Source organism: Eretmochelys imbricata, chromosome 1 (assembly GCF_965152235.1).
Source record: "Eretmochelys imbricata isolate rEreImb1 chromosome 1, rEreImb1.hap1, whole genome shotgun sequence".
Taxonomy (NCBI): domain Eukaryota; kingdom Metazoa; phylum Chordata; order Testudines; family Cheloniidae; genus Eretmochelys; species Eretmochelys imbricata.
In genome coordinates, this window is record NC_135572.1 from 286,875,643 (window position 1) to 286,892,146 (window position 16,504).

The following is a 16,504-nucleotide window of genomic DNA, read 5'->3' on the forward strand; positions in this document are numbered from 1 at the left end:
TCTGCATTCAGATACCATGACAATGTTCATGCTACAAAGATATGACTAGAATAGATACAGTGGTGACTGAGCAATCCACTTTCCATGGCCAGTTAAGTACTTGGCACCTCTGCTAAGACTTCTAATTCTGGTATTGTTTTGTGATGCAGACAGATCATTAAAAACAGTACTGAAATCAACTCATTTCACACAGACCAAAAAACAGCTATCAAAATTGTACTACTGACCTGAGCTGGATCTAAATCAGTGAACCAGATGTGCAAGGGCACATATCCCAATACCAGTCCTCTAAAACATTCATACCTTGTGTAGCGGGGCAGTTACCCTGCTCCTGAGGGAAAAGGCTAGGCTGATTGGGAAAGCAGCTGCAGCTGGGGCCAAGCCCCAATCAGGCCACAGCTAGCCCTATAAAAGGGCTGCTAGGCAGGCACTAGATCATTCTCTCCAGTGGGAGGGAGATGGACCTGGCTGCTTGGGGGCAGGGGCAGGGGCGGGGGCGGGGGCGGGGGCGGGGGCAGGGGCAGGGGCAGGGGCAGGGGCAGGGGCAGGTTGAGCTGGGGAGCTCAGACCTGGCGAGCTCCCAGGCTGCGGCCTGATAGAAAGGCCAAAGCAGGTACTGGGCTGCAGGGAAAGGCAGCAGCTCCAAACCCTCCTTGCTGATGATGAGTGGTTTACAGACTGCAGTCTGCCCCAGTGAGCGGGGGCTAGATGGTGACTGGCAGTAGCCATGGAGGCAAGATGGGGATAGAGGGTGGGGAGACCCAGATTGTGGGTTACTGCTCGGGCAGAACCCCAAGGTAAGGGGCACTGGGGTCCGGGAGGGACACGGGGGGCCAGCGGCAGGTGAGACACTGCCCTGCAGAGGGCCCTCTGGGCTGGAAGAGCTAATTCCCAGGACAACCAGCAGGAGGTGCCACGCCGGTGAGCATCACCTCGCTACACCTTGCTCCACCAAAAATACCTGTCTTTTTTTTTTATTAATAATGTTGTTTTATAAGCATAGCTGTCTGCACAAACTAGTTGTATCCTAAAATCTGCAGGTGCATCTTGTACAGCAGCACTTAAGAGCTCTTCCATGAAATTTAAAGCATATGATATTGACAAGAAATCTAGCTCCTTAGCTGGTGGCTGCTCTTTATGCTCCCCTAATAGAGAAAGTGTTTCACTAGTCTAATGTGTTTCATCAGTCTAATAGCAAAGTTTTAAATTAGTGATGGTTTTAAAGCATGTGTGTTTTAATTGACCCCACACCACTTACCTAGAAATGGAAACTGCAGAAATCTGACTTGTGAATTTCAGCGGAGGACTCTGGCTGAGAAATTAAATTGCCATTTTGTAAATAGTAAGATGGAATCTAGCATCGAACAGGCTCTTCCTTTCTGAATTACTTTAACTATGAATAAGTAATATTTTAAAATAGGGGAAATATATTAAAGTTGCAAAATTACAACAAATTCTTCTTTGCTTCACAATTGCTATAGCTTTATGAAGAAACATTATAACCTCTGACTACGTTTGCATATCTAGCTAGACTCAATTTCAGTACAGAAATATGAGGTATGACAGTCATCCTTACTTACAGCCAGGCAGAGTTTGTGTAGAAATCCAAGGCGAAGTGTTGCCATAACCAGCATTTGTACTAGCAGCAACTTTAAACCTATACCATCTGAATTTTTTTAGTTCACGTACTATCTCCTCCATATAGTCATCAACACCAGTTTCATAGGAATATTGATCCTTCTCATATTCAATACATTCATTGTTTTCCCAGTCACTGCAGTGGATGGACCGGAGCTGTGTAGTAATCTTGTAGTTTTGAAAGTAGCCAAGGATAGTATGTGGGGTTCTCCATGCCAAAGTCACACTTGTTGATTGGATGTTGGAAAAAGCAACGTCTCTGGGAGCACTGGGGACTAGAAATTAAAACACATTTTCAATTTAACATATGGTATCTTAACTTGAATGACAAGTAGTTTTAACTACCTTCAATTTATTCATAGTTAAAAAAACTATTTTTAATAAGTATGTCTAATGATAAAGAATACAATTTCATATGATCAATTGAGAGTCTGTCTAGTCTCTTGCTAAATATACTACACATTATCAGCCTGATTCTCCTCTGACTTACATTGTTGTAAATAAGGAGTAATTCCACCAATATAAACGCAGTCACACACATCAGTGAAAGTGAGAGGAAAAACAGGCCCTATATATACCTACATATGGCACACACTTAGTATAGCTTTTGGGTTAAAGAAAAATACTTCTGACTGAGGCATGCAAGGGCAGCTAGGAGGAGAGGTAACATTGCTGTTGCTATACTCGGAACCATGCCTCGTCTTGGGGAAGGAATATTAAGCAAAGTTATTTTTGCCCTAACCTCAGCATCTTTTACTGCTGTTGCTAACTGGGATTCCTCTCCTCTCACTCTGAAATCTTGAATTGCCTCCCACGGTCTTGGTAATGCATGCAATCTTCAGGCAAAATTTCAAGGATTCATAAGCATTTTGTTTAACTTTCAGTACATAAACACCTACACAAGCAGCTCAGTTTTCCAACATTTGGTGCTGTTCAGCAAACAAGAAATAACCGCAATTAGAAACAAAAATTCAGGAACAAGAAAAAGCAATGTAAAAAAGAAACTCCCAACTTGGTGTGTTCCTTTTATCTATAGACACATATGTCATATATATATCTATGGGGCCGGACGAGTTGCATCCGAGAGTGCTGAAGGAATTGGCGGCTGTGATTGCAGAGCCATTGGCCATTATCTTTGAAAACTCGTGGCGAACCGGGGAAGTCCCGGATGACTGGAAAAAGGCTAATGTAGTGCCAATCTTTAAAAAAGGGAAGAAGGAGGATCCTGGGAACTATAGGCCAGTCAGCCTCACCTCAGTCCCTGGAAAAATCATGGAGCAGGTCCTCAAAGAATCAATCCTGATGCACTTGCATGAGAGGAAAGTGATCAGGAACAGCCAGCATGGATTCACCAAGGGAAGGTCATGCCTGACTAATCTAATCGCCTTTTATGATGAGATTACTGGTTCTGTGGATGAAGGGAAAGCAGTGGATGTATTGTTTCTTGACTTTAGCAAAGCTTTTGACATGGTCTCCCACAGTATTCTTGTCAGCAAGTTAAGGAAGTATGGGCTGGATGAATGCACTATAAGGTGGGTAGAAAGCTGGCTAGATTGTCGGGCTCAACGGGTAGTGATCAATGGCTCCATGTCTAGTTGGCAGCCGGTATCAAGTGGAGTGCCCCAAGGGTCGGTCCTGGGGCCGGTTTTGTTCAATATCTTCATAAATGATCTGGAGGATGGTGTGGATTGCACTCTCAGCAAATTTGCGGATGATACTAAACTGGGAGGAGTGGTAGATACGCTGGAGGGGAGGGATAGGATACAGAAGGACCTAGACAAATTGGAGGATTGGGCCAAAAGAAATCTGATGAGGTTCAATAAGGATAAGTGCAGGGTCCTGCACTTAGGATGGAAGAATCCAATGCACCGCTACAGACTAGGGACCGAATGGCTAGGCAGCAGTTCCGCGGAAAAGGACCTAGGGGTGACAGTGGACGAGAAGCTGGATATGAGTCAGCAGTGTGCCCTTGTTGCCAAGAAGGCCAATGGCATTTTGGGATGTATAAGTAGGGGCATAGCGAGCAGATCGAGGGACGTGATCGTTCCCCTCTATTCGACATTGGTGAGGCCTCATCTGGAGTACTGTGTCCAGTTTTGGGCCCCACACTACAAGAAGGATGTGGATAAATTGGAGAGAGTCCAGCGAAGGGCAACAAAAATGATTAGGGGTCTAGAACACATGACTTATGAGGAGAGGCTGAGGGAGCTGGGATTGTTTAGCCTGCAGAAGAGAAGAATGAGGGGGGATTTGATAGCTGCTTTCAACTACCTGAAAGGGGGTTCCAAAGAGGATGGCTCTAGACTGTTAATGGTAGCAGATGACAGAACGAGGAGTAATGGTCTCAAGTTGCAGTGGGGGAGGTTTAGATTGGATATTAGGAAAAACTTTTTCACTAAGAGGGTGGTGAAACACTGGAATGCGTTACCTAGGGAGGTGGTAGAATCTCCTTCCTTAGAGGTTTTTAAGGTCAGGCTTGACAAAGCCCTGGCTGGGATGATTTAACTGGGAATTGGTCCTGCTTCGAGCAGGGGGTTGGACTAGATGACCTTCTGGGGTCCCTTCCAACCCTGATATTCTATGATTCTATGATATGTGAACACACATGTAGATATATAAATGTGCATGTACACAACAGCATGCCACATCTATATTAAGCCAACAGTGTACTTGTCAGATCTCTCAAACTGGATATGTGACATATGGTTTTGTACAGGATCATATAGTCACACACCAAGCTAATATTATCTCAAAGATTCTCTGTAAGATTATACTACCATTCTCTGGTAGCAGAAACTGCCACAAGAAATCTCCTCAAAAATCCTTCCATGTACCTGCCTTACGTGTTTTGAAATCTTCAGGGGAAAAAACATTATTGGTAAAACAAAAATCCATTATCTAGCCTAATACTGATAACTAAGCAGCATGGATACTTAAGGAACAAAAAATCCCAGGATATTCATTCTGGAACAAAAATGTTCCCAATGGCTTTTGAAGACTTCTGGGAATATCTGAACCTTTGATTCTGTCTAACAGTTCACCTTTCAACAATATAACATCCTAATGTTACAAACCTTTGTCTCCCCCATAAATATGAATACTTTGGAATGACTGACTTGTAAGAATAAAATCTTGACAGAATGGGAGAGGAGTAGCAGCTCAAGAAAACAAAGGAATGAATACCAGCAAAGTGCAAACAGCAATTGTCTGGCTATACTGAAAGGACAAGAGACATTTGACATGAGTTTAATCAGGCCGAAACTTTATTATTAGATGTCTGGGGCTACCCAGCAGATAAAAATGTACAGTGCAGGTAACCCTATGTTTATTCTGTAATTACCGGTGGGTCTTTTACCATCCACGCCCCCCATGTAAGAGGGTTAAGGTGGGCTATAAGAATGGGGGGTTGGCTTCCTGCTGTACCAATCATAGGAGTCCCCAACTGCCCCCATTCATTCCTTTTCCAAGTCATTTATCTGGTCACTGTATACCTCACCTATGGAGTATCTGCACTGGACATCCACCTTACACTTAAATAATGAGTTGCAACATACAGCCTACCGCCCTTCATGTCATGCATGAACAAAGCTCTTCCTGAACCTGCTGTGGGGAAGGCAAATAAACCCCAACTGCACCCACACCAATATGGTGGTAGGGGGAAAATTCCTTCTCAGCCCCCCTAAAAAAGGGGCAGCTAACATAATGCCCACAGCAGGTCTTGACCAAACCTGGTATTTTACCATCTAGAGGGCAGGGAGGGTGGGTCATGCCTCAGCCTGCTCCTTTTAAAAGGGAAGCTACAGCCGCAAAGCTGCCCCTTTTAAACCCTGCATTCCTAGGGGATGAGTCAGCGACCATGCTGACCCATTGCAGTAGTTTTCATCTCCCCACCCCAGCCATAAAGCACTCTTCCCTTCATTCAGCCAGCCAGCCAAATACCCCCTGCTTAAAGTGCAGTGCAGTCATTCAAGCCAACAAGCATTTAAACAAAAATCATTTTCTGGCCATGGTAATTTTCTTATTTAATCTTTTTACCTGTATAATTTAGTGCTATTGTCAAAATCCTGGCCCCACTGAAGTCATGTGGCAGCAGGCAATTATATCAGTCCCTGCATTTCTAACGAGGAGGGGAGAGGCAAAGAGGAAGGTATGGCCCCGCCCAACCCCCCTATATTCCAGCCAGCAGATCTGACTGGCCTTGCAGGGGAGAGCATGCTGCACCCCCTGAAGGGTGCAGGGTGATGCCCTGAAAGCATAATTAAGTCCAATAATATAGTAGTAATAATGAAAAAGACATTTCATGGTTTGAGTAAACTGCAAATTAAATATATTTCAAGGAAGATAATACCCTTGACCTAATAACACTAGATCAAAATTGCCTCTTTGATGGGATAAATCTTTTCAGATACCCAGGGTGATAGGCACCTTAGATATACACTGTAGTAGATAGATATTTTATACTGTAACACAGTATCTTTCATTTTTATTTCATCTTATTTCCAATTTACCAAGGGCCTGTTTCAGTAGAAAATTTGTCTAGTTTCTGCCCTGCAAAATAAAGTGTAAGACAGTGGAAAACACAGAAAATTAATTTTCTGCCGCAATGCCTAAACAGTCGATTAAAATGGAATTGGATCCTTAAATGTTAGTTAAAAAGTCTAATTCATTTTAATCTCATCAAATACACTGAAATGGGCAAATCACATATAAATGTCATTTTCACTTAGAATAAATGAAAAGATGCTGAGTCCTGAGCACATCAAAAAGAGAATGCAGGTACTCGAAGGGCAATTACTAGTGATCAGCAGCGACACTCCAGGGTACAGTACCTTCTGCTTTGATGAACTGCACATTCAACTAGACAACTTCAAGACAACTACACTATTGGGTTACAGATACAAACAGGATTATAGTTACTTTAGCATGGAGAATCAGATTTTCATTCTTCAAGAATGACTAAAATTCCCCAAACTTTTTCAATCCACAGATGGTACTAATTTGAACAAACCATTCCATGCCTCCTAAAGTAATCATTCAGCTTGTTTAAATTTTCTAAACATGATTCAACTATGAAGTGATCAACGTTCACAGTAAAATTATTTCAGATAACAAATTGCATTATTCAGGAATTATCCTTTATGATCTGATGCTTTCACTGGAGATGCAACAAAGGTCTGCATATATACCCCCATAGACATGTTTCTGTTTTAATACACATCTAAATGTAATTGTATTAACCTTCACTGGCCTCCAGAAAGCCACTATATAAATAAAAAGCAAGAAAAGGATGTTAGTTTTGGTATACATTGGGACATTAACTGTCCAGAGTTGTGTTCTGACCAGCTGGTTAGACCTTTGACGCTAATCTCATGTTTAAATCCCCCAAGACATCACAAGCCTCATTATAACGTGATCAATCTATTTAAGTATTTGCCTAATAAAAATATTCTTTCCTGATTATATTTTTTTCATTATAACACAATAAGGAGTATGGAGCAGTCTAAAATATAAAGGATTTGTTTTCATTCTATTTAGCTTTTGAATTCATAACCATGAAACAGAGGACAGGGGTGCTGGAACAATTGTTATACTGGGGTGCTGACAGCCATTGAACCAAACTGTGAACTCTGTATATAAGGGAAACCACTTACCATCTATCAGCACCCCCACCATCCCTAGTTTCAATAACTATGTCAGAGGAGCTTGCTGACTGTGAACTCAGCATCTGCACTGGTGCAGGGATGAGGAATTTCTAAGCAGTGTTTAAAGGTGGCCAAACTTCAAAGCCAAGCACCAAGTCCCTTAAACTCCCTACTCTCACCTGGCTGTGATGCTAATCAGGAGCCCCAAAGCCTATGGACTGCTTTCAGGTTAAGCTTTTATTTAAGAACCTAAGTCGAAGCAAATTCCAGATGCAACAAGCACCTGAATGTGAATCAAACATTCACAGAGTGAGGGAGGCAAAGGAACTGGGCTCATGGATATGGTATACAAAGCTAGGCCAAACTGAAGAGACAGGCAGGTGAGTTTTGCAGCAAAAATTCTATTCATCATGCTGACACAAGGGCAGTAAAGGACAAAAAAAAAATCCAATCTGCTGAGAAAGGAAAGAAGATGGGTCTGACTGTAGAGGTTGCTGAAAAGGATGGGGAAAGAAAAAAAAGTAATGTGATATGCCTAGTTCCTAACTAAATTAATGAAAAGAAATCTGCCTTCAGAACAGCTGCCTTTAGCAGGGAGTTTGCAGTAAAAGAATAATGGTGGCCTATAAATCTGCTGCATGGTATTAAGAGCATCAAAAGAAGAGAAGTGAAGAACCTGGAATAGATACATACTGGAATATAACAAAAAAGGAAATTAAGAAAATAAATATTTGGAGGACTTTGTATTCATAAAATTATATTTCATGGCAGAATTCTTAAGGGCCAAACTGTGATACTCCTGCTTACACTGAGTAGTACTTTTCTCTACAGGTAGTTCTACTGAGGTCACTGGGATTACTCATGGTATAAGGTACCATTCAGTGTGAGTAAGGCATTGCAATCTGGCCCTAAACGGTGATATCTTCTTTTTTTTTTTTTTTTGACTGGATGCTAATTTGCGGACATAAAAATATAAAAAAAAAAAGTTAGCTTTTATTTTTTCCCATGATTTTGTCGCTGATCTGATATTATGGACCAGATTTTTAAGAGTTCAACCCTCATGGCTAAGGTCAGATTTTGAAAAGACCTCAACACATTGGCTGATAAGCTCTTTTGAAAATCTAGTCCTTGTTTAGCTGCCTAAGTGAGAGCTGAACTCTTAGGAAAATCTGTCCCCAATTGTGGATTCTGAGCACTTGAAAATTTAGGCCTACAGGCCTAATAATATTTCCACTGAAATCAATTGGAATATATCATAGGAGAAGGATCATACCCTTCATTTAATATGCTCACTCAAGAATACAGTATGAAAGGTTTGAGAATTACATACAGAGGAGGAATGGATTTCCTGAACTGTAAAACACACACAGTGGATCTAGTCCTGTAAAAATGGTGATTGCCCTCAACACTCATTTATTTCAATGGGTATTGAGAATGCTCATCATTTCAAAGGGTTGGGCCATTATAGTAAGCAACATATGTTGGACACTTACTTTTAAACAAGTAATGCATGCGAACTTTTGCAAACTTTTTCTAATTTAGCTCTGCACACATTTTGTCACCATTTTTCACCCAGTTAATCCAGCACTGAGGGTGTGTGTGTGTGTGTGTGTGTGTGTGTGAGATTATTTTTTTTTAAAGATAAAGCTTCTTTATTTGACTTGTGCTATGGAATTCCCTAGTAAGTAGAAATAGTAGAAATCCCTGAAGAGTAATTGGTATTGTAAAATTCCCTACTGGTTTTGATTTATCTGCTTAAAGGAAAAGAATCAATGAAATTTATTTTGACCTTCCATAATAAAGAAAAAATCTAAAGCTGTAGCAGCAAAGAATTCACCATGTTTGTTAGGTCAGGTGAACAAGCAACTGAGAACCCATTAACTTTATCTTGTAGTTAGACACATCTGATAATGGGTGAATCACAAATTAATACATAATAATAATGTACTGAGCACATGTAAGTATGGGAACCAAACGAACTTCTGTAACAGAAGGAACTCTTCAGAAATCATTGCCATGATCTCACTCTGCAATTATTTGAATGCGTTATATTTTAAGAAAATCATGGAAGCTACCAGATTGCCAGCAGTGAGTGATTAAGTCTTTTTTTCCATTATGGGACAAACCCTGCTCTTGTTTAAAGTGGCAGCAAGGGAAAAAGAAGCCCCTTCATCTCACATGTGGGTGCGCTACACCAGGCTGACATATCACATAATACTTTTTTCATTCCACTAGTATCTCAGGATGGTGTTAAACAGCAGTTACTAAAGCTAGACATTTTTAATCAGCAGATCCAGATAATTTACATCAAGTGTTTTAAAGGAGCTGGCTGAGGAGCTCACTGGACTGTTAATGTTGACTTTCAATACATCTTGGAATACTGGGGAAGTTCCAGGAGACTGGAAGAAAATTAATGATGTGCAAATATTTTAAAAGGGTAAATGGGATGACATGTGTAATTATAGGCCTGTCAGTCTGACATTGATCCCAGTCAAGAAAATGGAGCACCTGATATGGGATTTGATTAATAAAGAATTAAATGAGGGTAATATAATTAATACCAATCACCATGGGTTTATGGAAACAAGATCCTGTTAAACTAACTTGAGTTTTTTATGAGATTACAAGTTTGATAAAGGTAATAGTGTTGACGTATACTAAGATTCTGTGAAGCATTTGACTTGGTACCGAATGACATTTTGATTTAAAAAGCTAGAAAAGATATAAAATTAACATGGCACATATAAAATGGAGTAAAATCTAGCTAACTGATAGGTCTCAAAATGTCATTGTAAACAGGATATCTCATTGAATGATATATTTCTAGTTGGGTCTTGCAAGGATCAATTGCTTGGTAAGATGGGCTCATGCAAACAATATGTGTTTTAATATGGCTAAATGTAAATGTATAATCTAGGAACAAAGAAAGTAAACCATACTTACAGGATGGGCAACTCTATCCTGGGAAGCAGTGACTCTGAAAAAGACTTAAGGGTTGTGATGGATAATCAGCTGAATATGACCTCCCAGTGCAACAATGTGGCGAAAAGGGCTAATGTAAACCTGGGATGCACACAAATGGGAATCACAAGTAGGAGCAGAGAGGCTATTTTACCTCTGCATTTGGCACTGGTATGACCACTGCTAGAATACTGTGTCCAGTTCTGGTATCCACACTTCAAGAACGATGTTTATAATTTGGAGAGGGTTGAGAGAAGAGCCAAGAGAATGATTAAAGGGTTAGAAAACATGCCTTATAGAGATAGACTCAAGGATTTCAATCTATTTAGCTTAACAAAAAGAAGGTTAAGGGGTGGTTAAGGTTAAGTCTGTAAGTACTACAGGGGAAAACAAATATTTAATAATGGGCTCTTCAATCTAGCAGATAAAGATTTAACATGATCCAATTGCTGAAAGTTGAAGTTAGATATATTCAGAATGGAAATAAGGCATAAATTTTTAATGGTGGCAATAATTAACTTACCCAGGGTCCATGGTGGATTCTCCAACACTGAATTTTGAAATAAAGAGTGGATGCTTTTCTTAAAATATTCTGTAGGAACTATTTTGGGGAAGTTCTATTGTCTGTGTTATACAGGACATCAGATTAAATGATCACAATGGTCCCTTTTGGCCTTTGAAACTATGAATCTATGAAGAAGAAAGAATAGGATCTCTTGGGGGCAGGGGCTGTCATTTACTATATACGTATGAACAGCACCTAACACAATAGGATCCTGACCTGGTTGATGACCCTACATGCTAACGCAATATAAATATTAAATAATACTAGGAGACAGTAAGGAAAATTACACCGTGCACCACAACACTGAAAATAGAGCCTGGCAAACTAACTTGATATTTTTTCTTCATGCTGAAAATAGTATGTTTAATTGTGTGTGTGTGTGTGTGTGTGTGTGTGTGTGTGTGTGTGTGTGTGTCTAAGAAACAGTGAGCATGGACTGAGTAAAATATAAAATTTACAAATGAAACATAATAGCAGTTTCTATTTTTAATTGTTCAACATTTTGGAATTAAAAATGGTACTTTAATATACTTAATTTTTATTTGCAAATGACTATTAAATTTATCCTAGACTCTAGAGTTTGGTAAACTTGGACAGGTTTAAAATAGAGAGTCTTTTAGAGAACATTTTCTTACCAGTTTAAGGCAGTTTTTGTCCTCTGAAAATTCACCCAACCCTAATGAAATCCCATTATAATATGTATATTTCCTTGGATATAATCTAAGGATAGTTATTCAGTCCTAAAATCTTGCTATATTATCTTTCATATCCTATATAAAATATTTAAACACAAAGTAATGTAACTACCACAGAGTTCATCATTTTTTGTGGGTCATAACATACTCTACCCTGGTACAAGTGGTTTACCATGACAGCAGAGCTAGATTAGACACCAAACATTAATCTCCCCATAAATTTAATCTTCATGATCCATGTTTAGTAATACCCAGATATGAACAAGTTTACGTAAAATAAAATAAAATAGTCTTTGCAAGGAATGTAAAGGTCAGACACTATGCAATGAGACACTGAACCAAATTTGATTTCACTTTATGTCAAAAATAAATGCATTGTCAGTGACTCAGTGCTGGCTATGTATTCTGTAACTAATCTTAGACCACCATAAATAAGAAGCTGACAACAGCTATAAAACTGTTTCCATTCCCTACCATGAATCTTCGATTCCTAGTAGCCACTCATCAGAAAACAATTCATGTGAACACACAGTTAAGAAGATATTGTCCTAATAACCAGTTTGTTGTAAATATGACTAAATGCTAAAATTTAAACCAAATGTTAAACAACACGAGTCTGAGCTACAGTTCTTTTAGAGCAATAATCCATATTTTGTAGTTTTAGGGCCTAGTCCTGCAGCCCTTACTTGGGCAAATATTCCATTAATAATGCACATGGTATTCCAAAATAAATCAAATTTGGGTTTAAAAAAGCAATGTCTTCAGGTAAAATTATAGCTAGTGTAGGCCCTGATAGAGTAAAGCAGATAAGCACTGGCTTATATCTATCAGAATTCAACACGACATTTAAGATCATGCCTCACTTTAAGCATGTGTTTAAATCTTATTGACTGCTTGAGGACTTGCGCACATGCGTAAAATTAAGAATGTGCTTAAGTGCTTTGCTGAATCAGGGCATGAAGGGGTTGGTGATCACTTCACCCTTGGTCCATCAGACTCCAGATTAGAAAACTTTCAATAAAATAATGCAAGATGCTATTTCCCGAGGTTTTTCCAGGTGGAAGATTTTTGAGGGGCTGAGTAGGGCTGAATGGCAAAGGATGGAGGGAGAGAAGTTTAAGTTTATTGTGATGGACTGGAAGTTCCTTTTATTTTCAATTTGATCTATGGAGTTTTTGAATGCATGCATAATTAATATTCTGCACCTCAAATGTTGGACAGGCACTTTTGTAAACATAACTAATAAAATAAACATTTTTTCCAAGAATAAAAATTTGAAAAATATACTAAAATGGGGGTTGCAAAGCTAAATGAGTTTTCAGGCATGCTCTGTCATTCCAATGAAATAAATACCTAACCAACATGTAACATTATATGGTGCTACATTGAAATCTATAAGTTAATTGATTTTTTCCAATAATACAAAAGATGCAGAGAAAACATTATGCCCAAATAAATGAGGAAAATATCTCAAATTATATCAGTCAAAGAATAAAATAATGGACTACATTCCAATATCCTATCATACATACGGTTACCAGATAGAAACAGAAACAACGGGACAGGGGGTGGAGGGTAATAGGCGCTTATATAAGAAAAAGTCCCCAAAAAAGGGACTGTCCCTTTAAAAACGGGGCATCTGGTCACCCGAATCATACACCCTTTTAAAATAAATTCACACTGTTATGATGGGGGAGCACCTCTTAAAGGTCATCATTCAATTGAAGTCAATGGGAATATTTCTATTGACTTCAGCGGGAGTTGGATTGAAACTGTAAATTCTCTAAATCTGTATTTTCCAAGTAAATTAGGTAACCTTATTCACTGTAGATCAGTTAACTAACAGCTCTTTACTCTGGGAATAGTTTCTATCGCAATCCCAATGTATCCGATATTTTAACTGTTCATAAAGATCTGTTAAATAGTTTGAATACAATTTTCAGTTTTTTGGTGGTTTATGGACTGTTCACTTCAAATATTCACTATTCATCATTCACAACTAAGTTATGTGGAAGTGTTGCCTCATTTTTGATTGGATAACTGAAATATTTACATGCAAACTAGTAACAATTACTGAGAAATAAATAACAAGTAGCAGATATTCTTCCTCAGATACAAATATGCTTGTTTTCATGTGAATACAGTAGTCCTACGCAGTACAGAGATGTCCCCATACAGAACAAAATAAAAGGCACGAGTATGTTCACAAATAACAGACGAAAACGTACACAAGTATGGTTGAACTGAACAGCCAAATCAGAATCTGAATGAATCTTCATTAATGCTGTTTAGTCAGTATTCTTCCAGCTATAACTCCAATTATCGGCCCTTTCAACATTCAAGTGTCATTAAAGGCATCCCATTTTACAAATTCTCCCTAGATACTTTTTGTTTCTTTGCGATAAAATCAACCCAACATTTTATATTTCTTAGATGGAACATTAAGTAAAAATAGGTAGAGCTCCCAGGTCCATACAACAAGAGATGACAAAATAAAGAGGAATTTGTTAAACTTCTGGCAAATAAGACTTTAATAGATCTCTCCACCGATTTTTGTATTTCCTTTATGTCTGCCTAAGAATTAGAAAGTCCCTTACTAGAAGCTTTTCTTGAACTATCAGAGCTGGACAAACTACATTTCACGTCTTTAATATTCAGGCAGAATTTATGAAGATCCAAGCTGGGTACCAACCCCCTGCATCCCTCACATGCATGTGAATAGCCCCATTTACCTCAACTTGAAGAAAAATGTTACACTACAATATACTTTCAAATATACCCCCACTAGTAATGTAAGCAAGAATTTCTGATATGACATTAACACCATACTTACCTGACTTATTATTTATGAAAGACAATTAGATAGTTAGTTCTTATTAACAGAGAGAAACTAATAATAAGAACTCATTAAAACACATATTACTTATTTCAGAGATGAGAGAGAAAAACGTATTCCAACTGGGAATGAGTTTATATGTTTCTGGATGTATCCAGGCCTTTCAAGGCTGGAGAGGCAAAATTAAAGCTCCCGTTCATGCAAGTAGTGCCACTGAAAAAGTAGCCCCATTATTAAATATGTAATAGTAAAAGGAAGTGTGAAGATAACCTCTTTATTAAAAAGGCAGAGGGATTAATTCCCCTAAACTGTCTATATGGTTGCCATCTTTTCCCCTGTTAAAAAGTTCATTTCAATGGTAGATTAAGATGACAAACATTGGAGGAAGTTAAATGATTTTATTGATTAACAACCTCTGAATGATAGCACTTCTAATGAGTGAATTAGCAGTATTGGCTACTTAACATTAAAAGAAAGGATGTCACTGGCAGAAATACCACTATCTCATACAAAACCTTCCCAGTAATAATATTCAACAGGTGAGGTCACTAGCAAAAGGGTGAAAACATACCCAATCTAGCTATAAGCCAATGCATACTAGGACTGGGTGATAAAGTATGAATAAAATAAGAACTCAAACTTAACATGGCAAGAACGTAACTTTTAATTTGTACTTCCAAGTCCCACTGACTTTCTCCACTGGCTATTCCATGATAAACTCTGTCCCTTGGGAACACAATCAAGGACATTTTAAGAGAGGGGTTGGAAAGCAGGCCCCATTTCTCACCATCTGATAGTAGATTTAAACTGTGATTATACTTGACTAGGGAAAGGATTGGGATGCTGTAGAAAATGTAAGAACAGCATCACTGATCTAAATATTCAATTGTCATTTAAATTAAAGTAAAATTTTAAATCCAAAAATTGTTACCTTTTTCTGGAAATGTGCTGGCATTGCATATCTGTTCTTTTCCTTCACCAGCAGATGTTGCAGCTTTTATTTTAAATTGGTAAGAAATATTGGATAGCAGGTCTCTGAAAGTATGCACCTTATCATAAGCAGAAATGCTTGTAGAATTCCTTTCAAATATTATGATGTAATGTGTAATCACTCCATTTGACCTAGAAGGTGGGTCCCAGTGCACTAGAATTGACTGCCAACTTGTTGCAGTACACTGAACATTCTGGACAACATCTGGAGCTTAAAAGATACCCATGCACCAAAGGTTAACATTTCCAAACAATCAAAAAGGGTGATCACGTAGTATACTCAGAGATGTAGGCATAATGTTTATAATAAGGGTCAGGCATTCCAATGTCAGATAAATTAATATTGTAATAAGAACACTGGGGTAGAAGTGTTTTAAATGAAGAGATGTCCTTGATTATATTTTATAGAAGCTTTATTTCCAGTAATTATGGACTTTACTGAAGCAGTGCTTGAAATGAAAAAAAGAGTGATAGTACATTATATTTCCTAAAACTAATGATATGCTCCAACTTCCCTTTTCCCTTCTCTCTCCCATTTACACCCACATTTCCTCCCATTTTTTCTAATCAGCAGCACAGAAGAACGTATGCAGTAATGTGAAACTGATACACTCCAAAAGAAAATTTTACTTATCCTTTAGCTTTCCTTCTCTCATTTACTGTACCCTATGGCTGGTAATCCTTACAGTAGTGTTGTGTCCTGCCCAGGAGTTTTGGGGGAGTCTTCAAAGATGTCACTCATAGGCAGCAGTTACCTTATTGGTCCCACCCTTTTGCTTTCCCCACAAGATGAATTCTTGTAAAGCTTCCTGGGCAGCTCATCAAATTTCATAGGTAAAAACAGTATTATATTTAACATGAAAACAAACAACTGGCTCCAACTTATGGAACAACTGATTAAATTTTCCCAGGGAAAGTCAGATTGTGGGATGTATTAACTAAGAGAAAAGAATCAACAGGAAAAGGTGGGGCTTTTTTCTCTCTCTTTAGTGAAGCCATGTCCAGTTATCCATACAAGTAGGGAATTGACTAGCATCAATGTCCCAGAAATAGAAGGAAACATACTAATTACTACAGGTACAGAGGAAAATGCATCTCTTTAAAAATACATACATTTCTCTCCAGAGTTTGAAGAGTACTCCTTTCAAAAGTAGCAGCTGCAGAAGAAAGGAGATCA

General features: G+C 38.6%; 1 protein-coding gene across 1 annotated transcript in view; it reads right to left on the reverse strand.

The window, feature by feature from the left end:
- The window catches only part of PTPRQ (protein tyrosine phosphatase receptor type Q), a 156,713-nt gene that overhangs the window by 59,194 nt on the left and 81,015 nt on the right, over positions 1-16,504 (reverse strand). Inside the window, exons 25-26 of the mRNA XM_077838126.1 lie at positions 15,269-15,538; positions 1,581-1,913 (exon numbers count right to left, since the gene is read on the reverse strand). Of these exons, the coding sequence (XP_077694252.1) occupies positions 1,581-1,913; positions 15,269-15,538 (603 nt within the window). The remainder of the gene's footprint in view (positions 1-1,580; positions 1,914-15,268; positions 15,539-16,504) is intronic.